The sequence below is a fragment of the Paroedura picta genome, chromosome 7, assembly GCF_049243985.1.
Source record: "Paroedura picta isolate Pp20150507F chromosome 7, Ppicta_v3.0, whole genome shotgun sequence".
Classification (NCBI taxonomy): Eukaryota; Metazoa; Chordata; class Lepidosauria; order Squamata; family Gekkonidae; genus Paroedura; species Paroedura picta.
Window position 1 is genome coordinate 102,479,352 of NC_135375.1, and position 24,860 is coordinate 102,504,211.

Genomic DNA, 24,860 nt, shown 5'->3' on the forward strand with positions numbered 1-24,860 from the left:
CTGTTTATGTTTAAATTCCCACTGAGTCACAGCATGAGCATTGCTGTCAGACGGGTCCCTCGCGTTGGCTGAAATATTTCCCAAGGAGGAGTGTCCCAAATGCCTCGGAGGGGTGGCCCTGGCACAGCCCTGGAGGCAACGTAGGCGCCCGTATCTTGGAGAGGGCACAGCTCCACGGCTTTTTGGGAAATGCGGAACTCCATAGGGAGCGGGCAACTAATTTGGACACACAGCTTGTGCTCTGTATGATACTTGAGCCTGTCCCCAGGATACGCAACACATTTCCCGCCCCCTTAGAAGTCACATTCCACAGCGGTTTTGAGCCCACAGAGAGATCAAAAATGCATTCAGCTACAGCACACTCATGAAACTAAAGTCATGCGCTGACCTAATACCGGCTAACATAATGCTGCGGGGGGCAGGGGGAGAGGAGATCAGTTCTGGAGGCACCCAAAACTTTTTGTCAGGTTGGGTATTCAGGAAGAAGGGCTGTTTATTTTTTATATCCTGCTTTTCACTACCCGAAGGAGTTCCAAAGCAGCTTACAAAGAGCTTTCTCTTCATCCCCCCACAACAGACACCCTGTGAGGTAGGTGTGGCCGAGAGAGCTCTGACAGAACAACTCTAACAGGACTGACTAGCCCACACTGGCTGTCCAGCTCTGAGAGAACTGTGATTGGCCCAAGGTCATCCAGCTGGCTGCACAGGGAGGAGCAGAGAATCGAGCCAGGGTCCGCCAGATTCCCTTGAGCCACTAGCCCAGGGATGGTGTTTGTTTTGGAACGGCCAGCCTGATGCAGAGAGTTGTGGAGGCTTCCCAAACTTGCAGACTGTGACCGAACTGTAGAAGTAGCGTTACAGGATCTTTCCTTCTTGGCAAAGAAGAGCCAGTCTCAGAGGAGGGCATTTAACAAAACACCCGAGTGATGCAAAGTGCCATCAAATTGCAGCAGATTTAGGGTGACCCTGCAGGGTCGTCCCAGCTATCAGGAGGTGCTTTGGACACTGTGCAGAAACCCTGACCTTTCTTGCGGGGGGGGGGGGGGTCTCCCTTTCAAATACTAACCAGGACGGACCCTGCTTAGCTTCTGAGATCAGGCCGCCTTGGGCTTTCCAATTCAAGAGGGAAATATATATATATATATATATTTAAGGACCGGGGGATGCGGAGCAGGCGTTGCCGTCTGGGCTTTTTCAGCAAGACGTGCGCAGCTGCAGCTTGCGGCTTTGGTTTGGAGGCCGAGAAAGATCCAGGGAGCCGGCAGCGACGCCAGCCGCGTGGCCGCCCCCGTGCAAAACAAAGAAGAAAATAAGACTCCGTGCCGCGTCCGGCGGACTCCCGTGTACGCGCCACGAAGCCCGGGACTCGCCTGGCCTTGCAGCGCGGCCGCCTGCGCGCTCTGCGGCTCTTGCACGTGTCTGCGCACCGTGAGAAGGGGGCGGCGATGACATCGAGACGCGCAACCAGGCCGGGGGCCACGTAGCTCGGCCGATCGCCTTCCCGATCGCAGGCGGGAGGCGCTCCTCTGGCACCGGCTTGCTTGCCTGCCTGCCTGCCGCGCGTCCTCGCCTCCCCCTGGACGTGCGGCGCGCATCCCTCGGCCGGCCGAGCGGACGCCGCATCCTGGCCGGCCCGCCCCGTCGCCCTGCAGCAGCGCGCCCAGGCGCCTCCCCTCTGCAGCGGCCGAGGGAGGGAGAGACGGAGGGAGGGCGGCCCCCTTGCTCGCTCGCTCGCCCTCCCGCCGGAGCCCGCCCCTTGTCGGCCGGCCGGGCTGGAGCCGCCGCCGGCGATTGGCTCGGCGGCCCGCCTCGGCCTCCCCCCCCCCCCCGACCGCGCCGCAGCGCCTGGCCGGCCGCCGCAGCCATGAACCCGTTATTCGGCCCCAACCTCTTCCTCCTGCAGCAGGAGCAGGCGGGCCTGGGCGCCGCTGAGCCGCCGCCGCCGCTCTTCCTCTTCCCCGGCGACTTGGCGGACGGGCAGCTGGCCCCGCCGGACTCCCTGGGCGGCAGCGGCGGCGTCGGGTCTCCGTTCGCGGCGGCGCCCCCCCCGGCCGCCATGGCGCTGCGCAACGACCTGGGCTCCAACATCAACGTGCTCAAGACGCTCAACCTGCGCTTCCGCTGCTTCCTGGCCAAGGTGCACGAGCTGGAGCGCCGCAACCGGCAGCTGGAGAAGCAGCTCCAGCAGGCCCTCGACGAAGGCGGGCCCCGACGGGGCGCCGGGCAGCGGCGCGACCAGGCCGTCCAGACCGGCTTCGTCAGCCCCATCCGCCCGCTGGGCCTGGCGCTGGCCGCCACCAGCAGCGCCCGCCCGGGTCCGCTGGGCACGCCGTCGAGGGGGCTGAGCTCGCCCGGTTGCCACCCGCCGGGAGCCCCGCTGACCCCCACCTCGGCCGCCGCGGCCGCCGCCTACGCCTTGCCCGGCGGCGCTGCCGGCGCCTTCTCGGCCTCCTCGCGCTTCTTGCCCGGCACCATCTGGTCCTTCTCGCAGGCTCGACGGCTGGGCCCCGGCCTGGAGACCACCCTAGTGCAAGGGCCCGGCGTCTCTTGGGTCCACCCCGACGGCGTGGGCGTGCAGATAGACACCATCACGCCCGAGATCCGGGCGCTCTACAACGTCCTGGCCAAGGTGAAGCGGGAGCGGGACGAGTACAAGCGCAGGTGAGGCGCGACGGAGCGGCTGGGGACGCGGGGAGGGGATGTCGGCCGGAGAGCCGGCTCTTACCCCCGGTCGGGGCTCCTAGTGGCCCGAGGGAGCGCCGGCTGGGTCAAGAATTAACCTTTACTTCTCCGGAGCCGTGGCGTCCATCCCTTTCCTCACCCTAAGTAGGGATGCCAGCCTCCGGGTGGGACCTGGGGATCTCCCGGAATTACAAGTCATCCCCAAACTACCGAGATCACCCCCCCCCCCGGAGAAAATGGTGGTGTGCTCCACTGAGGTCCTTGTCCTCCCCAGTCTCCGACCCCAATTCTCCTGGAATTTCCCTCCCTGAAGCTGGCAACCCTGCTTAGGCAGATCCTTCGGGTTCTTTGCATTTTGAGCCCCCTCCTGGGAACAGAAGTGGAAATGGCCTCTTGGAGGTAGTTAAAGGGCAGCTGGGCACCCCCAATGATTTCCCTCTCCTCCAAGGTGGCATGCTGGCATCCTTTCACTTTGGCCTCTGTCATCCAGCCTGGTGCAGAAGTGCCAGATGGGGACCGTGAAGTTCGGCTGTCAGAAAGCAAAGCTGCTCCCTCCTGCCCATTTCTGGAATTGGAACGCTCTCCTTTTCCCCTGCCCAGCATCACCTTGGAGTTCTAGTTCTGCATTCCCGCCTCCTTGAATCCATAAGTCTCCAAATGTTATGTGAGGCCAAGTCACAGGACTCTTAGCGCAGGTCTGGGAGGGGGCGGGATTTGGAGGAATAAAACTGCGAAACAGTGAAGTGCCTCCGATGGAAGCAGGATCCTGCCCACCTTTGCACCTGCTCTCTTTTCCAAAGGGGCTGCCGAAATCTGCTTGCCTGTGCCGAAGCGCACCTGACCCGACTGCCTTTGCCATCATCTCACCAGGGGCTGTGGCAAGTGCTGACGGTGCCTGTTTCGGCCTCCGGTGTATTGCCGGCTGGGGCGAGGGGTGCTTTACATGGCACTTCCACCGGCTTTATTCTCGGTGCCGCTGCTTGTTTCCATTGGCAAAAGCCAGGGCCCTGCCCAGTCTATATTTAGACAGTTGCGGGGAGATGGGAGAGCAGCAAGCCAAACAGGAAGAAAAGCAGAGAGAGAGAGGAACTAAAAGAGGTGAGCAGACACAGTGAGTCCTGCCCTGGGTGGCCCAGGCTAGGCTGATCTCATCCAATCTTGGAAGGGAAGATCGAAAGATACTTTGGTGAGTATTTGGATGGCAGGTCACCGAGCAACGGCATTTCAGAGGCAACCATTCCCAAACCAGCTTTGTCTTTTGCCTTGGAAACAAAGCTGCCCTCAGTCGACTGCAACATGACAGTACTTTCCTCTACAAGCATAGCGATGCAGGCTTGCGCTGCCTGAGAACAAAGGCAAAGGGGCCTTAAGCTGCTTCTTCGTGGTGTTGGAGTTAAGAGCGGCAGCCTATAATCTGAAGAACCTGGTTTGAGTCTTCGCTCTTCCACGTACAGCCAGCTGGGTGACCTTGGGCCAGTCACAGTTCTTTCAGAGCTCTGTCAAGCCTCCCCTACCTCACAGAGTGTCTGTTTTGGGGAGAGATTATTTTAAACCCCTCTGAAACACATGAGGCCTGCTGGGTGACCTTGGGCCAGCCACAGTTCTCTTAGAGATGATCTCTCAGAGCTGTCAGCCTCACCTACCTCACAGGGTGTCTTTTGGGGAAACAAAGAGAAAGGCGATTGTGCGCCCCTCTGAGACACATGAGGCCTGCTTGTTTACTTTGGGTCATTCACTGTTCCCACAGAGCTCTCTCAGCCTCACCCACCTCACAGGGTGTCTTTTGTGGGGGGTCATTATAAGTCACTTTGAGACTCTTTCAAGTAGTAAAAAGCAGCGTACAAAAAGGCAGCTCTTCTTCTTCTTTCCCCCAATATATTCTAAGTCAAAAGTAGAGGGTTTTAATGGTGCGAAAGTGGCTACATAACTCTTTCCACTTTGGGGCCTAAAATCTTCTTCCTCGCTGCTGTTTTGCCGGGGGTAGGGGAGGAGAGAAGATACAGGGAAGTGCGTGTTCAGCCCTGATGCCCTTCCATAGTGCCCTCACCTCCGTGGCCCCAACTAGCCCAATCTGAGATCTCAGAAGCTAGGCAGGATTGGCCCTGGTTAGCACTTAGATGGAGGACCACCAAGGAAGGCCAGCATCACTCCACAGAGATGGCCAATGGCCTACTGCCTCTGAATGTATCTCGCCTTGCAAAGCCAGAGGCCAGCTGTGACTTCAGTGTCCACCATTGCCCTCCCAGTATCCTTTGGGAGAGGAATTTTGAGTAAGGAAAATGGCTGGAAAGAGGCAGCCCCCCCCTTTCTGAAACCATAACTGCACTATACATTTGGAGCCAGGGAAAGGGCTTTAAAACGGGTCTGAGGTCAAAAGAAAAAGATCTGCCTGACGGAGCATCCTTTGAAGGGAGAAATGGGAAAGCAGACAAGAGTTCGTTGTTTGAAATATCCAGCAGCGGAGAGGGTTTCCCATGAAGCTGAGCGGTTTGAGCATCATCATCTTCTTGTGGTGTTTGGGTAGCAGGCAAAGATGGTGATTGAAGGGGTGTGGGATAAAGAAGAAGAAGAAGAGTTGGTTCTTATATGCCACTTTTCTCTACCCGAAGGAGGCTCAAAGCGGCTTGGCTTACAGTCACCTTCTCTTTCCTCTCCCCACAACAGACACCCTGTGAGGTGAGTGAGGCTGAGAGAGCGCTGATATCACTGCCCGGTCAGAGCAGTTTTATCAGTGCCGTGGCGAGCCCAAGATCACCCAGCTGGTTGCATGTGGGGGAGTGCAGAATCGAACCCGGCATGCCAGATTAGAAGTCCGCACTCCTAACCACTACACCAAACTGGCTCTCCTGTGTAAGATGGTCACCTGTGCTGTTGACCTGTGCTTTGCTGGTGACTTAAAAGGTAAAAAAAGAGGTGAAGAACCACCCACAAATCTGTAGCTGATGGGGGTTACTGGCAACTGGGCTGATCTGATGAAAACCAAGAGCCAGCTTGGTGTAGTGGTTAAGAGTGGCGGCTTCTAATCTGGCAAGCCGGGTTTGATTCCCCACTCCCCCACATGCAGCTAGCTGGGTGACCTTGGGCCAGTCACAGCCCTGATAGTGCTCTTCTGACCGAGCAGTCATGTCAGAGCTCTCTCAGCCTCATCTGCCGCTCAGGGTGTCTGTTGTGGGGACAGGAAAGGGAAGGCAATTGTGAGCCGCTTTAGGACTCCTTTGGGTAGAGAAAAGCAGCATATAAGAACCAACTCTTCTTCTTTCATGAGTACAGCCAAACACACAAAACAAGCTGAAGAAAGAGTTTTGGAGAACTGCTTTGTGTTATTTTGGTTTGTCATAACGCGTCAGAATTATATTGTGGTTCTTTTCCTGTCACAGGTGACACACACACACACAGACATCCAAGTCTAAAACTGGTAATCCTCCAGAAATCATTTTTCCCATAGGGGAACAAAGGGGGGTGAAAAAATGGGAAGATTGTATGCATTCTCCCGCTGCACACAAACAGAAAACATTGTTTTGGTCATAGATGCCTGGCAGTCTTTGCCTGGAAGTGAATGTTGTGTATATGTGTGCTGCTTTGACCGGGAAATTTCAGAGCATGAAATGCCAAAGCAATCTGGGGCTGATTAGTTCAGGAAGAATCTAGCAAAGATAGAAATCTATAAAATGGTTCACGACATGAAGAAACGCTTCTCTCCTATGATGCTAGAACTCAGGGTAAGCCAAAGAACTTGAAGAAGAAGAGCTGATTTTTATATCCTGCCGCAGAGCATCTTACAAATACCTTTTCCTTCCTCTGCTCACAACAGACACCCAGTGAGAGCTCTGAGAGGACAGCTCTAAGTGAACAGTGACTGGCTCAAACCCACCCTGCTGGCTGCATGAGCAGGAGTGGAGAATTAAACCCAGATCTCCAGATCTGAGCCTGCCACTCTTAGCCACCGACAGAAAAACAAGGAACCTTTCCAAGGCAATATTCTTGTAATAATATATATATTCAATTCTAATAAATTTTTTATACATGAAAAATCAACCATAACAGTTTGTAGATAATTTCCGTCTTCAGTTTGACTTATTATGATTAATATGGTATGGACCAGGGGTAGTCAAACTGCGGCCCTCCAGATGCCCATGGACTACAATACCCATGAGCCCCTGCCAGCAAACGCTGGCAGGGGCTCATGGGAATTGTAGTCCATAGCATCTGAAGGGCCGCAATTTGACTACCCCTGGTATGGACATTAATTTGTACATTTTGAATTTAGGACTCAACCACTGAAGAAGATATTGAAAACGGAAATGATCTAGAATATGTTATGGTTAATTCTTCATGTATAAAAAAATTGTATTAGAATTGAATATATGTGTTACTACAAGAATATTGTCTTGGAAAGGTTCCTTGTTTTTCTGTTGATATTCTATTGTGAACCTTCCTTTTTGTGTGTGTTGTACTCTTAACTACCACACCACACTGACTCTCTTGAAAAGGGGAAATTATGTTCAGGAACACTTACAGAATGAAGAAAGTATTTCTTCATAGTATTGCTCACTCATAAAGGCAGAGGTAGTCAACCTGTGGTCCTCCAGATGTCCATGGACAACAATTCCCATGAGCCCCTGCCAGCAAACGCTGGCAGGGGCTCATGGGAATTGTAGTCCATGAACATCTGGAGGACCACAGGTTGACTACCCCTGCATTAAGGAATTGACCATCACTGTAGATGGCTTTAAAACAGGAATGGGCAAATGTGTGTGGGAGAGGTCTGTCAATGGCGGTTTGGCTGGCTGTCATGGCTGCTGTGTTCAGAGACCAACTGTAGGAAGGACTGTCGTCTTCACGGCCCTCCCAGAAGCAGCTGCCATTGGAAACATGATGCTGAGTTCAAAAGACCTTGCTTCTGATTCAACAGGCTCTTACATTCGTATTAACCGAAGCAGCCATAGCCTGTGGGACGGTGGGAAAGAGATGCAAACATTCTTAATTGACACAGAGGCAAGAAGAGACACTGGGGGGTTTGGTACCCGAAGGAGTCTCAAAGTGGCTTACAACCATTACCCTTCCTCTCCCCATAACAGACACCCTCTGAGGTTGGTAGGGCTGAGAGAGCTCTGAGAGAATTGTGGCTGGCCTAAGGTCATCCAGCAGGCTGCACGTGGAGGAGCAGGGAATCAGACTCCTCCAGATTAGAGGTTGCCACTCTTAACCACTACACCAAGTGGTCTTACTCGGCACAATTCATCTCTGATACTGAGGCTAGGATTATCTGAGTGCAGGATTTTTTTTTGAGCAAAAATAAGTGCTGAGTACTCTGAATGAGAGACACGCATGCACACATGCACACAGTCGACACAGAGATCCATGCAGGACTCCAGCGGGTTGCAAATCCAGAAGCCAGAACATTCCGGTCATGATCCTGTTGATACGGGAAATGCTTGCGGGATTGGTGTTCTGAACCTGATGGCTCTTCATCGATTGGTGTTAATATTTAATCTCCCGGCATGTTATACAGATTGCCCGTCTCCTGTTGCAGAGAAAGCCGATAAAGCGCTTCTCCCCTCCTCCCTTTTCTCAGAGAAGAGGAGCGAGAGGAGGAGGGAGATCTTTCCCGGCATGGCTTGGATAGGATGCAGCCAAGCCCCGCCCACTGAGGCAGCTTGACGTCATTCAGAGAGCTTTGCCAGGGGCTGCATTAGGCTGAGCAAGTGGCTGCTACCTCAGTCCCCTTAGGAAAGGGGGCCTGGCTTGGTGGAACGCAGTTTTGTTTGGCTGCAGAAGAACAGACTTCAGGGGTGGAGAACCAGGGCCTAGTCTGCACACAATAGATAATGCACTTTCAATGCACTTTAGAAGTAGATTTTCCTGTTCTGCATTGGAAAATCCACCTGCCAAAGCACATTGAAAGTGCATTATCCTTTGTGTGCAGACTAGGCCTAGGAGAGATGGTGGAGGCCACGAATCCTGGTTCTGAAAGCTGCTCCAAATGTGTTCGGAGCTCCAGGTTGGGGAATTCCTGGAGACTTTGGGGTTGGATTGGGCAGGATTTGAGGGCAGGGAGGGACCTCAGTGGAGTATAAGGCTGTAGACTTGCCCCTCCAAAGCAGCCATTTCCCCCAGGGGAACAGGGCTGCCTGCTCTGGGTTGGGAAATACTTTAAGGCTTTGGGGTGCAGCCAGGAGTGAATAGGATGTGGGTGGGAAGGGACTTCAGTGTTGTATAATGCTATGGAGTTCACCCTCCAAAGCAAACATTTTCTCCAGGGGAACTGATCTCTTTTGTCTGGAGATGACCTGTAATTCTGGAGGATCCCCAGGTCCCACCTGGGAAATGGGATCCACAGTGTTTCCCCTTGCAAGCATGTGTAAGCACGGTGGGCGGCTGACTGGAAAGAGGTGGATCAGGAATGGATCAGCCCCCCCCCCTCCATACACTGCATTTTAATCCCATCCTTATTCCTCAGGGCAGTACAGAAACATCTCCTTCCCTCCTTCTATCCTCACAAGGACCCTGTGAAGTAGTAAGGTCTAAGAGAAGGTGAGGGATCCAAGGTCACCTTAGGAGCAGAAGAAGGACTTGAGCTTACATCTTCCAAATTCCAGCCTGCCCCTATACTGCCTCTATCACTTCTTCGCCTTCCAAATTCTCCCCTTGTTTTATGCTACGCTTGTATGTTGTAGCTAGCCTTACTTCCCAGTGGGACATTTTACAAGCATCGCTCCAAGTACCAGGATTCAAGATCTTCTGGTACCTGAGGAAGGGACTCAGCATGTCACCTGCACCCCCCCCCCCTGCGCTGAGAAGACATTTTGCACAACAAAACCTGCAAGATGGATTTTTCTTTTTAAAGAAAAGTATTTTTCACACCATCCTTGTGCCTCTGTGCAGGTGAGAATTTGCAGTCAGCACGAGGTGAAATGACCCAGTTTGGCTTTCGGTGACTTTACACTTCGGTGACCTTACACTGCAGAACAATTAATACAAATGACAACAAAGTCATCCCTTTGCTCTCGCCCTGTGAATCTTGCTTGGCGTCAGGGAGAGACAGGGAAAACGGCTGCCCTTTGTGATTGCAGTGGAGACCCATCCATTAGTTTTATTTTTCCTGTCAGGAATATCTGCTTGCCCCTTCGACACTAAGCACTGGAATGCCAGTGAGAAAAGGCATTAAGATCACAGCTTGGGAAAAAACCTCCCTTCCCCCTCCCTTCCCCCTTATTTTGAAATTTCCACCCTGATGAAGAGTTCTGGTGAATTCTTCACAGGCAACAAAGTTTGGGTAGCACCTTGAAGACCAACACATTTTCATTTTTGGATATAAGGTCAAAATTAAACTGTGTTGGTCTTCAAGGTACCATTGGACCCAAATTTTGTTCTGCTGCTTCAGGCCAGCATGGCTGCCTATCTGAATCTGTCTTCATGTACAGTTTTGTGTATAACGTTGGTTGGTCCAAATAAAAAGTATGTAGTCCATGGACATCTGGAGGACCACAGGTTGACTACCCCTGGTCTAGAGATCAGCTATAACCCCAGGAAACCATGAGGCCCCACCTGGAGGTTGGCTCCATGATTCATCCCTCTTCTCCAACAAGCACTCTAAGGTGGGAGAGAAAAGTATTAAATGGATTGTGGCTTCCTCCCATGCCATTACCTACAGCCTGAAAAGGTAGCAGTTTAAAGCTTTTGCTTGTACAGAGGGGGAAAATATATAAATTTTCTGCTCCAGCCAGTGTCTCATTAAAACCACACAAACTGGGCTATAAAAATAGCTGAGAACTCTGAAGTAAACTGGGTGTGTACATATTCCAGAGGCATATTCGTTATTAGCTCTGTGAATACAGCATGTTATCTGTGAGAGGAGGTACATGAGGGACTCTGTATATTTAGCATATCTCTTGGCTGTTCCCTCATAACAATTTCAGGGAACAAATAGTTACCCAAACAGAAAGAAATGTGCCTCTCTAGCTGAATTATTGCTTCTCCCTCCTCTCGTTTTTGTTTGTTTGTTTGCTTGTTTGTTTCCTTCTCACAAACCCCTCAGTTGTGCTGCCCTGAAGGAAAATGGTGTCAGTAATGTGAAGTTCAGAAAAATCCAGGGAGCGTTTCAGTTTTCAAAACAGAGTTTGACAAAGTAGAGGAGAGGGGACACCGCAGGCTATTTTCACACTGCAAGTTGGGGATTAGAATGGATTTTTAGAACATCAGATCCATCTCCCTGACTTCACACTTTCTGGTTTGCTGGAAAAATTAGGATTGGAACATTGTTTGGAAGATTATCTGGTGCCCTAAATACAGCATGATTTGATTTGGCGTGTTTATCCTGACTTTCGTTTTGAAAACACATTTTAAAAGTCCTCGATGCTCATTTCTTTTGCCCATGGCAACAAATATTTGAACTGAAGGATCTGAGGAGGTCGAAATAAATCAAGTATAATCAAAACATTATATTGAGACAAATGTGGAAATTATTTTTTATTGGCATAATAATTTTCTAGACTGAACTACAGCCTCTTTTTCCTGTAGTCCATTAACAAGCAACCTTTGGATGTGATTTGTCAACCAGTTCTTGATCCACCTAACTAATAGTATCCATGCTACATTTTACCAACTTGCAAATAAGAATAACATATGGAATCTTACTGAAATCAAGGTGAACTATGTCCACAGCATTCCCATGATCTAGCAAGGTTGTAACTTTCTCAAAAAAAAAAAGAAAGAAGAAAGAAATAAGGTTTGTCTGACATGACTTGTGCTTGAGAAAGCCATACCGGCTTTTAGTAATTACAGCCAGTGGTCCCCAACCTGAGGGCCGCGGCCCGGTGCCGGGCCACAAAGGCCATGGCGCCGGTCCGCGGCTCCCTCTTTCCACGCCCCCCCCCCGCAGTAAAAAACTTCCCAGGCTGCAAGCTTGCGGCCCGGGAAGCTTCTTACTGTGGGAGGGCGGGGAGAGGGAATCGTGGCCGGGCTGCGCCCATGCGGGCGCGGCCCGATGTGCGGGTGCGCCTCGCGGGCGCGGCCCGATGCGCGGGCGTGGCATGCGGGCGCGGCCCGATGCGCGGGCACAGCCCGCGGGCGCGGCCGAAGCGTGGGCATGGCCCGCGCGGGCGCGGCCCATGGGCCGCGCCCCAATGCCCTGCCGGTCCCCAACCTCAAAAAGGTTGGGGACCACTGATTACAGCCATCCGCGCTAGCTGCTCAAGGACCAACTGTTGGATGATTTGTTTAAAAATCGTGCCAGCTATAGATGTCAAGCTGATGGTCAGTAGTTACCCAGATCCCCCTTCTTGAAGATGGGGACAACATTTGCTTGCCTCCAACGTTCCAGCACTTCACCTGTTCTCCAAGAATTGTCACAAATAATGGACAGAGGCTCAGAAATTACATCTGCAAGTTCTTATAGTGGTTCATTTTATGGAATAAAAAATGGCTAGACATTTACATCTTGCCATGTCAAAACAAACCAGTAGAAAAGTTTCTGCCTCACATCTGTGCCCTAAACTGTGCCAAATCCAGGAAAAACCGTGACAAAAATTTTATTGCTGACGTGGGACATCTTCTGGCACGCCCCTAGGATGGAAATGGGTACAAATGTGACGTACGTAGCCCCACCCTAGGGAACGCTCCCTAGGGAACGCTAGGGCAGCCACGGGACGCTATGGCACGTGGCTACTTGGGGCATGGTGAGCCATTGCGGGAGGAGGCCTGGGCAGTCGCAGGGCAGTGCCATGGCCAGGTACGGCAGTGCACCAGCCAGGTGGGCCCACATCGCCCCACCCAAGGCCAGGGGACATTGCAAGGCAACATACATCCCAGGTGGCCCAGCACTGCCCCGAAGGTGAGGAGGGGAGGGTGCAGAGAGTTTGGGTGGTGGGGAGGGTTCTGGGGGCCAGTGCACAGGCCATGATACCAGTGCAAGCCCAGGCGCTGCCCTCCAGACTGGAGGAGGTCGGGGGCCCTCCTGGGAGAAGAGGTAAGGAGGAGAGGACTCTTTGTGTTTGTGTATGTCTGGGGGGGCGGGACCGGGGAGTAGGTCAGGAAAGGAAGAGGTAAGGAAAGAGAGGGGAGGGGGAAGTAAGGAGGGAAGGGATTTGTGTGTGTGTTTGTGAGATGGATTAAACAGCACTGGTGCAGGTATTTGTTCCACATACCTGTGTGAGCCTGAATGTAACTATTTAAAGTTTTGAAAGCTTGGCCTTTCTGGCACTTAATCCCTTAATATCTCAAAAAACCACAAAAAAACAAACAAGCCAATGAAGCAGGCAGTCACGTCCCCGCCCTCTGATACAGGGCCTGAATTGACATTACTTTAAAACCAGTGGGAAAATGTTATTCCTTTGCTCTGTGAGCCCTGAGAACTATAATTTGAGGGTGTCAAGAGTTCTGCTGGGGATCCTGAATGCCCCAGAACCTCCTCCCAGAAGTACCATTCTCCAGAATTCCCTGGGGAAGCGGAACTAGGAAACAAGTTTCAGCCTGTATTGTAGATAACACTTATTTTGTTTCGTGTACGCTCTTAGCGGAGCTGTGTGTTCACATCATAAATACCAAGCTGGTTAAATCCAACTTTCCCGGAGGCATCCATTTGGTAACAGAATGGGGTCCAGCAAAGAAATTCCTGCATCTTGTTCCTTACTAGTGTGTCTGGGAAATGCACTCTTGTAGGAATGCCAACCTCAAGGTGGGACCGGGGGATCCTCCGGAATTACATCTTTTCTCCAAGAGGTTTGTTCCCCTGGAGAGAATGGATGCTCTGGAGGGTGAACTCTGTGGCATTGTACCCCATTCAGGGCCGTGTCCTCCCAAGCTCAGTTTCCCAGCATGGATCTGGCCCCGCTGGTGTCAGACCTGATAATCCTATTGCCCCCCCAGTAGGGTTTGCATCCCTGAAGGCCTTTGTTGCAGTGGACAGTGGTGGCTGGAGGGCCTTATGCCTTCTTGGGACAGCTTCAGGTGCTTGGATGCTTGGGAGGGGTGTATTTATCCTCGGATGTCTCCTGGCAGGGCAGCGAGAGAGCCTGCAGCTGAACCATAGAGAGACACAGGCCATCTAGTCCAACCCGCTGCTCAATGCAGGATCAGCTTCAAGCAGCCATGATAGGTATCTGTCTAACCGCTGCTTGAAGACCCCCAGTGAGGGGGAGCTCACCAGATCCTGAAGCAGCCAGTTCCACTGTGCTATTTGTTCCTTGATATCTAGCTGGTACCGTTCCACATGTAGTTAAAGGCCATTACTGCGGGTCCTCTCCTGTGCTGCCAACAGGAACCTTTCCCTGCCCTCCTCCAAGTGACAACCTTTCAGTTCCCTAAAGAGAGCCATCCTGTCCCCTCTCCCCCTCCTCTTCTCCAGGCTGAACCTTCCCAAGTCCCTTGGCCTTTCCTCAGAGGGCTTCATGCCCAGGCCTCGGATCCTCCTCGTCACGCTCCTCTGCACCCTCTCCATTTTGCAGTTCCTTCTTGGGTGTAGCCAAGGCAGCAAGGAGGGTCACACGGGGAAATTGTGTGCGCCAGTGCTTTTTGGTTGTCTGGCCCATGCTGGAGAGGGAGGGGTGGAAGGGAGGGGAGGGCCAGTTGCAGGGAGTCTCTGTAGAGGAAATGGTGCATTGCAGATGAGCTGGGTCAGGAGAGAAAAGGAGGCTAAGGGAGGAGACGGGGAAGAAGGGAGGGCGCCAGATTTGCCTGCCTAATTCTAGAAGCCCGCAGCCATCCCCCACCGGCTCCCCCGTTAGCAGCTGGCAAAGCGAGAAATCAAAGCTTGGAGCAGGCTCAGAACTGCGGGGGGGGGGGGGAGTAGAGTTAGTAAAGGGCAGGATGCAGGATGGGGGGCATCCCAGCCCTGTTTCCCATGTGTCTATAGGACACATTTTTGCCTGGCCAGGGAAATGCCGGTCACCATTTTGGGGTCAGGAGGTGAATTTCCTCCAGGCCAGACTGGCCATGGATTCTGGGTTTTATTGGGGGGGGCATCATGTGGGCATGGAATTGGGTTCACTGTGATGGGAAGGTAGTTGTGAATTTCCTGCATTGTGCAGGGGGTTGGACTAGATGACCCTGGAGGTCCCTTCCAACTCTATGATTCTATGAAGGTGGGCTGGGGCTGAGCTTGACTATCTTCTGACAGGGGTCACCCTGATCGGGAAGGAAATGTAGAATCTGTCCCCCCATCCCACTGGCATTCCTGAGCCAGTCTGTTTAGTTTTTCTTCCATTTAAGTGCATTGAGGAGGAGGCAGAGTTGTGCTCCTTCCTGCACACCTAAGGATGCCAACCTTCAGGTGGCACCTGGAGACACCCCACAAACACACACACATACACATGCACACACTATTACAGTTGCTCTCTAGAGCACAGAGATCAGTTTCCCGGGAGAAAATGGCTGCTGGGGGTGGGAGGACTGGTGAACTTTATGATATTATACCTTGCAGACGTCCCTTCCCTTCCCAGAATCCACGCCCCCCAAAATCTCCAGGTATTCTCCAACCCAGAGCTTGAAATCCTATGCCAGGGGAGGTCAAACTGGCTCTCCAGATGTTCATGGACTACAATTTCCATGAGCCCCTGTCTGCATGACAGGGAATTGCAGATCCAAATCTACGTTCACTTCTCCATTTGTTGGAGGTGGAGCATGGGGGAAAGGACTGGACGTACAGTGTTTTGGATATCAAGAATCCTAGAGTTGGAAGGGGCCATGCAGGTCATCTTGTCTAACCCCCTGCTCAATGTAAGAACAGCCTAAACCATCCATGAAGAAGAACAAGAGCTGGGGTTTTTTATACCCTGCTTTTGAGCACCTTACAATCCCTTTCCCTTCCTTGCCCAACAACAGACCTTGGGCTCTCTCAGCCTGCTAGGTCAGTGCGGGAGCTCTGAGAGATCTGTGACTGGCCCAAGGTCACTCACCAGGCTGCCTGTGGAGAAGTGGGGGATCCAACCCAGTTCTCCAGACTGGAGGCTGCCACTCGTAACCACGACACCAAGCTGGCTCTCAAGAAGCACCCAATAGATCCCGGGCACCAAGGGCACTTCTGAGCAGCTGTGTGGATTTTGCAGGGAGACGGGTTTTCCCGTTCAAACAGGAATTGGAAAAATTGCCGATGCCAATGCAGACAATTAATTTAAGTACTTGAATGACGTCAGCCAGAGGAGGCAACTCAATCATGTTAGCCGAGGAGGCTAATACACCATGCAGAAGCCTGCGCCGTGTATGAGCCACGGGGATTTGTCCTTGCTTCGTGTCCCGTGTTTATATTCCATTTAACAGGACTGAGCCACTGCACAGGTTTAGGTAAGCAGACTATGCCTACGGGTGGACGTGAGGTCCTGCATCATTGCTTTGGACTTCTGTCAAGCAGACAGACCTCAGTGCAGATTTCTGAATTTGAAGGAAAGGTTGACCGCTTGTGCGGGCAGACTAGGGCGATAATGTCTGCTGCTGGGCGCCGGGGAGGGGAGGGGGGCATTACTATCCCCCTGAGGTCTCTGGGCTCTCGGTGCTCCTTCCCAGGGAAAAAGGCAGCAGTGGATTCCCGTGTGACTCTGCAGCTCCGTCAGGGTTGCTGGGAGGGGTTGTGCATCGTGGATAACAGGGATTTGGCAGGGTGTGGTACACGCCAGAGTGATGGGCATCTGGGAACAGTGTTGTCATTGCTGCAGTGGCCAAGCCGGACTTTTTAGCTGAGAATGCTGGATCAGACACCCATCACTAGCACAGTGGTCATCCAGAAGGACCACAGCAGGGGTCTTGGCTATGAACATGGGGGTTCCATTTGGCTCGCGGTTGAGGACGGACCCCCTCCTTCGTGAATTTGTTGAAATCCATCTGTCAAATTTGTCAGGGGTTGAAACCATTTTGTCATCTTCCCTGGGGGGCTGTGGCTTGGCAGCAGAGTACCTGCTTGGCATGCAGAAAGGCCCTGGTTCAGTTCCCAGGCATTCCAGGTAGAAGAAGAGCTGGGATTTCTTCGAACCCTGCTTTTTTTTTTTACCACCTGAAGGGGTTTCAAAGGGGCTGCCAGTCACCCTCCCCTCCCTACAACAGACAACATGTGAGGCAGGTGAGACTAAGAGAACTGCGATTGGCCCAAGGTCACCCAGTAGCCCTCATGCATCTCAGAGGGGCTTACAATCGCCTTCCCTTCCTTTTCCCAGAACAGACACCCTGTGAGGTAGGTGGGGCGGAGAGAGTTCTGAGAGAACTGTGACTGGCCCAGGGTCACCCAGCTGACTGCATGTGGAGGAGGACTGGGGAATCCAACCCAGTTCTCCAGATTAGAGGCTGCCGCTCTTTACCACTATGCCAAGCTGGCTCCGGTTAGGTGCCGTGGCCACATTCTTGGGGAAATTTCCCAAGGTCATGCTGCATTTTTATGTTGGTTCTAAATCTCGCTTGGACAAAATAGCTAATGGAGCAGCTGTTTCTCTCCACCATAAAACTGTTTCATTCTCTTAAACGGCCTGGCACTGCGCTCCTTTGCCTAGTCAAACTCTGCCGAGGGCTGGCTGGAACCCTACAGAGACCAGATATCTGCACTGACCTAATTTTCTCCCAAGAGTAAAATGCTGCTCCGTAGACCCGGGACAGCTGAGTGCCAGGTATAGATACGGAGGAAGGGATAAGGAGTGCTTACTCTCGCAGTCCAGAAATGGATGAGGCCTACCCCAGCATAGCCAAGGAGAGGGGGCAGGTGTGCGCAGGGGTCATCTGTCAGTGTGGTTTATTCTGGCGCCGAGGCTAGGGTCCCGTTGCATTCCCTAAACATAGATTGCGGTGACTTTCCTGAATCTGCTCCCGACAAGCCACTGCAAGCAGCCAGCAAATTCAGCGCAAGACCAGAGAGGAGCAAATGGCACGGCCTCCCCCAGCTGTCCTAGCCACGCATTCCGGAGGGGCTGGTTTTCTGTGCTGGGCCTAGAGCGGGAGGGAAAGGGTCCTCCTCACCAAACTTGTCAGGTGTTGATACAGTTTGGTCCTCTTCCCTGGCCAAGGAGGGGCCGTGGCTCAGGGGCAGAGCGCCTGCTTGGCCTACGGAAAGTCCCAAGTTCAATCCCTGGCCTTTCCAGTCAAAAGAATCAGGGGATGTGAAAGAACTCTGGCTGAGAATCTGGAGAGCCACTACCTGTGTTAAGTACTTACCTTGATGGGCCGTGGGTGAGATTCAGAATGAGGCAGCTATATTGTCTTTTGTGCATGACTTAAATAATCAGAATTTTCAAGGGAGGGTGCTGCTGAAATTGGGGACGTCATAACCTCCCCCTTCTTATTCTTTTGTGTGCACTTATATCGTTATCATAGCTACATTTCATAAGTGCTACATTTATTTACTGGCTTCATGGGCCTCGGCTCCTTGATCAACCAACTGGCAGCAGCTAACAACAAATTTTAAACATGGAGATTAAAATCACAAGAATCTACAAACAATTACAGCTTTAATAAAACATAGAAACCTCACCCTACACACAGTCCCCCCTGGCTGCCATTTTAGATGTTATATGTTAAATATTGGATGTTGGAGGAAGGGATCCAAGATCATCCCTTAGCCTGGCTTCAACAGAATGCCCGGCGGAAGAGCTCCATCTTGCAGGCCCTACAGAACTGTTTTAACTCCCACCAGGGGCCATAGCTATTCCGGGAGTTCATTCCACCAGGCAGGGGCCAGGACCAAAAAGGCCCTGACCCTTGTCAAGGCCAGGAAAACTTCACATGGGCTGAAGATCACCAACCTATTTGAATGTGCAGGGTGAAGGGCCCTACGAGGGGCATACGGATATTGATATACGGTTGTAGCGATAGACTGAGCAGGTTGTCGGATATTTCCCAGCTTTTAAAAAAAATTTCCCAGCTTTTTTTTTTTAAGTAAGTCTCCAGCTTCTTCCTTTGTGGCGGCCTAAGGAGAAAGGCATATCTCCACCAGGGACAGGGATGGAGACTTACCGTTTTATTCCTGTTTGTCCACTGTCTCTCGGCAGGTGGGAAGAGGAGTACACGATGCGTGTTCAACTGCAAGACCGGGTCACGGAGCTTAATGAGGTAAGGGAGCTCCTGATTCTTCTCGGCCTCCTGGCCCTGTCTTTCCACCCTTGAAGTTCTGACCGTGGAGTCTTTCTCCCTCTCTCTGGCAGGAGGCTCAAGAGGCCGAAGCATGTCAGGAGGAGCTGGCCATGAAGGTGGAGCAGCTCAAGGCGGAACTGGTGGTCTTCAAGGGGCTGATGAGTAACGTGAGTGAACCTATCTGCACACAAAAGCCATGCCAGGCCTTTTGTGAGGAAATGTCTCTCTATCACGAGACGGGACCCACAGAGATCCCCGAAAAGACCGAGACCAGTGGAAAAGCATGTCAGTCCTTGTCTCAACAAGACTGGAGATAAATTTTAGTTGACACACAAGGTAAAGTGTCTATCTTGGCCGCGGCAAGTGTACGCTTCAGCCCTGTTTGCAGGTTACTGTGAACACACATTTGGTCTGTGTACGGTGTACGCTTGGCCATTCTTTGTATGTACATTGAGTCATTTTCACATTACAGAATGCAGATCTTCGGAACGAGTGACTGCGATCACACAATTTAGCCAGCTACCGGTCCCCAGTTTTGCTTGTAAAAGGAATGTGCATTGGCTCTTTCTCACAACCAAGTGTTAACATGTACAGGCAGGATGCCCCAAGATTTACTGTAATGTGCAAATAGGGCTTTAGTCAACCCAGTATCTCAAGGTTGGAAAGAGGAAGCAAAGGAATGGGCCCAGGACTTGTATTATTTTTAATATTTGTATTCCTAACAGGCGTTTACTCCAGAGAGCTCAGGGTGGTGTAGATTGTTCTGTGCTCAATTTATCTTCTTAATGACAACCCTGTGAGGTAGGCTTGACTCACTCCTGATTTCCTTGGCAGTTGATCCGCAAGCCCTGGGATCAGCTTGGGTGCAGTTCCTCCACATGTCTGCCCTCCCTCTGCATTTTTACAGTTGTAGAATCACTTTATTTTCTTTTGAGCATGACCTAATTTCATTGGTATTTACAAGAGAGGTTGCTGTTGTCCTTGGTGTTGGGCCCCCCTTTTTATTATTTTGCGTGTGCTTATATTGATGTCATAGCTACATTTCAGAAAGCACTACCTCGATGCGCAGATGTAATGACAGATTGAGCAGATGGTTTAATATTTCCCAGCTTTCAATTTTTTTTAAAGTAAGTCTCTAGTGGCCTCCTTTGTGGAGACACAAGGGATGCAGATGGAGACTTACCTTTTTATTAAATTTTTACTGAAAAATTTAATTGAAAATAAATCCACTTGTCTTAAGGTAGGGCTGGCAATTACCTGAAGACTTTGGGGATGAGTGGGATTTGGGGCGGGGAGGGACCTCAGTGGGATATGATGTTATGGAGTCTATTCTCCAAGGCAACCATTTTCCCCATGGGAACGAGGGTAGACAGCTCTGGATTGGGAAAATACCTGGAGACTTTGGGAGGTGGTGCTAGGAATGGTCAGGTTTGGGATAGAGAAGGACCACAGTGATACTCCACTATGCTATAGAATCCACCCTCCAAAGCAATAATTTTCTCCAGGGGGGTTGATCTTGGGGATGAGCTGTAATTCTAGGAGCTCTCCAGGTCCCACCTGGGGACTAGCATCCCTATCTTAAGGGGTGGGGGTGGACAGAGAGTCGTTTGACGGTGATGATGTTCCATTCATTGACACGTGGGCTGGAGGTGGCTGGGAGTGGCTGGCGCAAAGAAACCCAACATAAATATACCCTGTGGAAAAAGTGAAAGGCAACTCAAAACTGTCTTCTAGGGGGGAAAAAACAGAAAAAGAAGAACAGGGAAAATGGGGGAGGGATAACAAAATCTACATTGTTTAAGAGCTTTTAATGGTTTTAATGTTACCGGTTTTAATGTTTTTGTTGCTGATTGTTGTGAACCGCCCAAGACAGCTACGCTGAGAGGGGCAGTCCCAAAAATCGAACAAATAATAATAAAAAATAAAATAAGTAATAAAATTAAGAATCCTGAAGTGCATGTGGAAATTACGAGATAAACTGAAGCCGCAGGGGGCCAGAACATACGGGGAATAACATGTTGAGAAGCCGAGTGACTCACCCCAGGTTGTCAGATGAGTTTCTTGGCTGGATGGGGATTCAAAGTCAGGCCTTCCCGTCCCAAGTCCAAAAGGAAGCATCCAGGGCCGGCCAAACTGTGGCTCTCCAGAGGTCCATGCAGTACAATTCCCATGAGCCTTTGCCAGCATGTTCTGGCAAGGGCTCATGGGAATTGTAGTCCATGGAGTTTGGCCGCCCCTCTCGTCTCTTCCTTTGCTAGCTGACCAGGAATTTGAGGAGTGTTCTAAACAAGTGTGAGCTCTTGCACCGGATCATCTCAGGGCCTGACCTGTCCCTCTGCCTCTGCTCTTGGCGTCGTTCCAGAACCTCACAGAGCTAGACACCAAGATTCAGGAAAAGGCCATGAAAGTGGACATGGACATCTGCCGGCGCATCGACATCACGGCGAAGCTGTGCGACGTGGCCCAGCAGCGCAACTGCGAGGACATGATCAAAATGTTTCAGGTGAGAGGCGCCCGACTCCCTTCCAGCCTCGAAGGAAGGGAGACGCCTGCGGGGACACGTGCCCCTTCGGAGAGAAAGCACCCTGTCATTCTAACCCTCATTTCATGACTTCATGACCTTAGTCGCCCGGGAGAAAGAGGCAGGTAGCATCATGGCAGGCTCAGCGGGGGCTCGGTGGACCCCCTCCCCCCAGAGTGTCTCTTTGGCCTGAATCTGGAGGGTCTTGTCAGGGGAACATCAGGTGGAGAGGGAGACGGTGCCCTAAACTGTGTGTCCTTCTAACACCGCCTCTCTCTTCTTCCTCCCTGCCCCCTTTTCTCTCTCTCTCTTTCTCTCTCTGTCCAATTCACTCACTCAACTTCTTCTCACGGTTTCCTCTCTCTCTTTTTCTTTCTCTCTCTGTCTCTTGCTCTTCTTCCTCTTGCTTCCCCCACAGAAGCAGTTGGTTAGTTTTTTTTGTCATTGAGCTGGGGGGAAAAAAAACACAAAAAGGATTGTGCGAGCTAGAATCTTTCTGTAAAATAAAAAAGTTTCATCTGTGAATCCAGGCAATTTTTTTTCACCCTTGACTTTTGAAACCTCTTGTCTCACTGTGTTGCCTCCATCTCCCTCCCTCCCTCCCTCTCTCTCTCTTTCTCTCTCCCTCTGGGGTGTGATTTGAGTTCCCTTAACTGCGAACCCTCATCAGATTCCACATTTCAGTTGCTTAGCTTTTTGATTTTTTAAAAAAAAACAGATGTTTCTAAGATTGCATTTGAGCCACCGCACCATCTGTAACCTGGTCATAATAAGCCCGTCTCTCTTTCTCTCTCTCTCTCTTTTTCTCTCTCTCTCTCTTTTTCTCTTCTTTCTGTCTCGATCTTCCTCTCACCCCATGCCATCCCATCCCCCCACATCTCCTCGCCCCCTCCCATCCACCCCCTCCGACCTCCAACCCCTCCCCCCAACCCAACCTCGTTCTGTAGTCTCTGCACTTATCTCCCATTAAGGTCCCAGCTACGTTGGGCCGGAAGCGGGACAGGAAGCTGGTCAGCGACGAAGACACCTCCCTGTCGGAGAGCGAGTCCTCCAAAAGGCCCGAGGAGGAGGAGGAAGACGAGACCACGGCCATGAGCATCAACGAGGAGATGCAAAGGATGCTGAACCAGCTGTGAGTCTCTCCCACCTTAGAGTGCTTGTTGGAGAAGAGGGGTGAATCATGGAGCCAACCTCCAGGTGGGGCCTCATGTTTTCCTGGGGTTATAGCTGATCTCTAGACCAGGGGTAGTCAACCTGTGGTCCTCCAGATGTCCATGGACTACAATTCCCACAAGCCCCTGCCAGCAGATGCTGGCAGGGGCTTGTGGGAATTGTAGTCCATGGACATCTGGAGGACCACAGGTTGACTACCCCTGCTGTAGACAACAAAGGTCTACCCCTCGGAGGAACTCTAGATTCAACTCCAGAAGTCCTTTAGAAACAAACAGGATTTTAAGAAGTACTTTAGAAACAAACAGGATTTTAACAGTAGAAGCTTTTAAAGCTCTCAGAAGCTATCCCCCCCCCAAAAAATCTTGTGTTCTCCTAAATACTACCGAATTCAAACCTATCTGTTCTACATCAAGGTTTGCTGATCTTCGGCTGGGAGGGATGGAGGTCTCCTGGGATCACAGCTGATCTCTGTATGCCGAAGATCAGCTCCTCTTGGAGACAGGGGCTTCTTCAGAGGGTGAACTTTACGGCGTTATACCCTGCCGAAGTTGTTCCCTTCACCAAATGTCATCCTTTCCAGGCCCCACCCCTAAACCTCCAGAAATTTCCCCACCCAGAGATGGCAGCTCTATCTTCGACCTAGCCTGGTCAAAAAAAGGAGCCTCTATCTGCCCCTTCCCTCAGTTCTGTAGCCAGGTATGGCTTTCGGGACGGTCCTTTGAAGAAGCACACGGCATCCTTGAGTGTGGACATGCCTCCCACCCCCCAACCCAAGTCTATCCAAATAGTATTCAGGGGTTGTAGCTGTGAAGCCCCTCCCTCCAGGCAAAGCTGGGTTCATTCCATTCCATTGGTCCAAGCCCCTGGGCTGGATCATAATGCCCAAGAACTCCAAAGATGGCCATTCTCATTTCCAGTAGAGGCAAAAGTTAGAGTGTCTGGAAATTTCTCCCCACGAGCTGGTCCATCCCGGTATGAAAGGGGCACAGGCATGTCACAAAACCAACGATCCCTCCCCTCCCAGAGCATTCCTGTTGCCCCCCTGTCTGACTTCCCGTTCCCTCGTCCCCAGGAGGGAGTACGATTTTGAAGACGACTGCGATAGCCTCACCTGGGAGGAGACGGAGGAGACGCTGCTGCTCTGGGAGGACTTCTCTGGCTACGCCATTGCTGCTGCGGAGGCCCAGGGGGAGGTAACGGGTGGCCTTTGTGCCTTCCAGAGCTTTCTTGTTGCTTCGCCTTATAAGCTCTCATAGGGTTCTTCGGGGACTTCTCCACCCTGGCCCCCTGGCATCTGTGACCACTCTGGCCTGTGTGCATGGGCTCTGTGTTGGAAAGAAATATATAAATTGCAATCCTCTGGCAAGGACAGCCTAGATCAGGGGTAGTCAAACTGCGGCCCTCCAGATGTCCATGGACTACAAGTCCCATGAGCCCCTGCCAGCGTTCGCTGGCAGGGGCTCATGGGAATTGTAGTCCATGGACATCTGGAGGGCCGCAATTTGACTACCCTGGTAGATGCTACATTGCCTTGATTTGCAGCAATGTATTTCTGCTCTGATGGGGAGGAGCTCTGAGCTTTTGTGGGGATTTGAACCCTGGCCTCTGAGATGCTCCAGTTTTGCCTGGGTCAGACTTTTAACAACCAGGGAACTGCAGTGGTCGTTCTACTCATCTCCTCTGCACCCATGGGGGGGAAACACACTTTTATTCTTTAAATGTGCGTCCTTAAAAGACTTCCTGCTGTCCTGCCCGCACAGATGGTCTCCCCAGAAATAGCAGGAGGTAGGACACATTAGGGGTGAGGGGGTCAGCGGTAACACCAGCAAAACCTGTGTTTGCAGAGAAGGACGGAAGTATTTTTTAAAATGAAAACACAGATTCTAACCACTACACCAAGCTGGCTCTCCCTGTAAATTTAGCAGAGCTAAAAATATCTGAGGAATAACAAGAAAAGGGACAAGTGGGTTAAATCATGGGTGCCAAAGATCTGGCCCAGCAGTAACTGGCCTGTCTGTTGTGAGGAAGGGTAGGCGAGACGCAGGAGGCCTGATGGGTGACCTTGGGCCAGTCACAGTTCTCTCAGAGCTCTCTCAGCCCCATCTACCTCACAGGGTGCCTGTTGTAGGGAGAGGAGGAAGAAGCAGTTGTAAGCTCTGAGACGCAGGAGGCCTTTTGGGCCTTGGGCCCAGTCACAGAGAGAAAGGGTAAGTGAGTACAGGAGGCCTGATGGGTGACCTTGGGCCAGTCACAGTTCTCTCAGAGCTCTCTCAGCCCCATCTACCTCACAGGGTGCCTGTTGTGGGGAGTAAAGGGAAGGCAACTGTAAGCTGTTTTGAGACTTCTTCAGGTAGTTTTGAGACTTCTTCAGGTAGTAAAAAGTGAGGTACAAAAAAAAAAACAAGCTCTTCTTTGTAACAAAAAAGGTGGCACCTGTGGTAAA

General features: G+C 51.7%; 1 protein-coding gene across 3 annotated transcripts in view; it reads left to right on the plus strand.

Moving 5' to 3' along the window:
- Positions 1-1,700: 1,700 nt before the first annotated feature.
- IFFO1 (intermediate filament family orphan 1) overlaps positions 1,701-24,860 on the plus strand; it is a 28,201-nt gene continuing 5,041 nt past the window's right edge. The window contains exons 1-6 of one of the 3 annotated variants that reach the window (XM_077345828.1): positions 1,701-2,661; positions 18,642-18,702; positions 18,795-18,890; positions 21,086-21,226; positions 22,192-22,376; positions 23,490-23,610. In XM_077345828.1, coding sequence (XP_077201943.1) covers positions 1,865-2,661; positions 18,642-18,702; positions 18,795-18,890; positions 21,086-21,226; positions 22,192-22,376; positions 23,490-23,610 — 1,401 coding nt within the window. In that variant the 5' untranslated portion in view covers positions 1,701-1,864. The remainder of the gene's footprint in view (positions 2,662-18,641; positions 18,703-18,794; positions 18,891-21,085; positions 21,227-22,191; positions 22,377-23,489; positions 23,611-24,860) is intronic. The other 2 variants (XM_077345826.1, XM_077345827.1) reach the window with 2 other exon arrangements.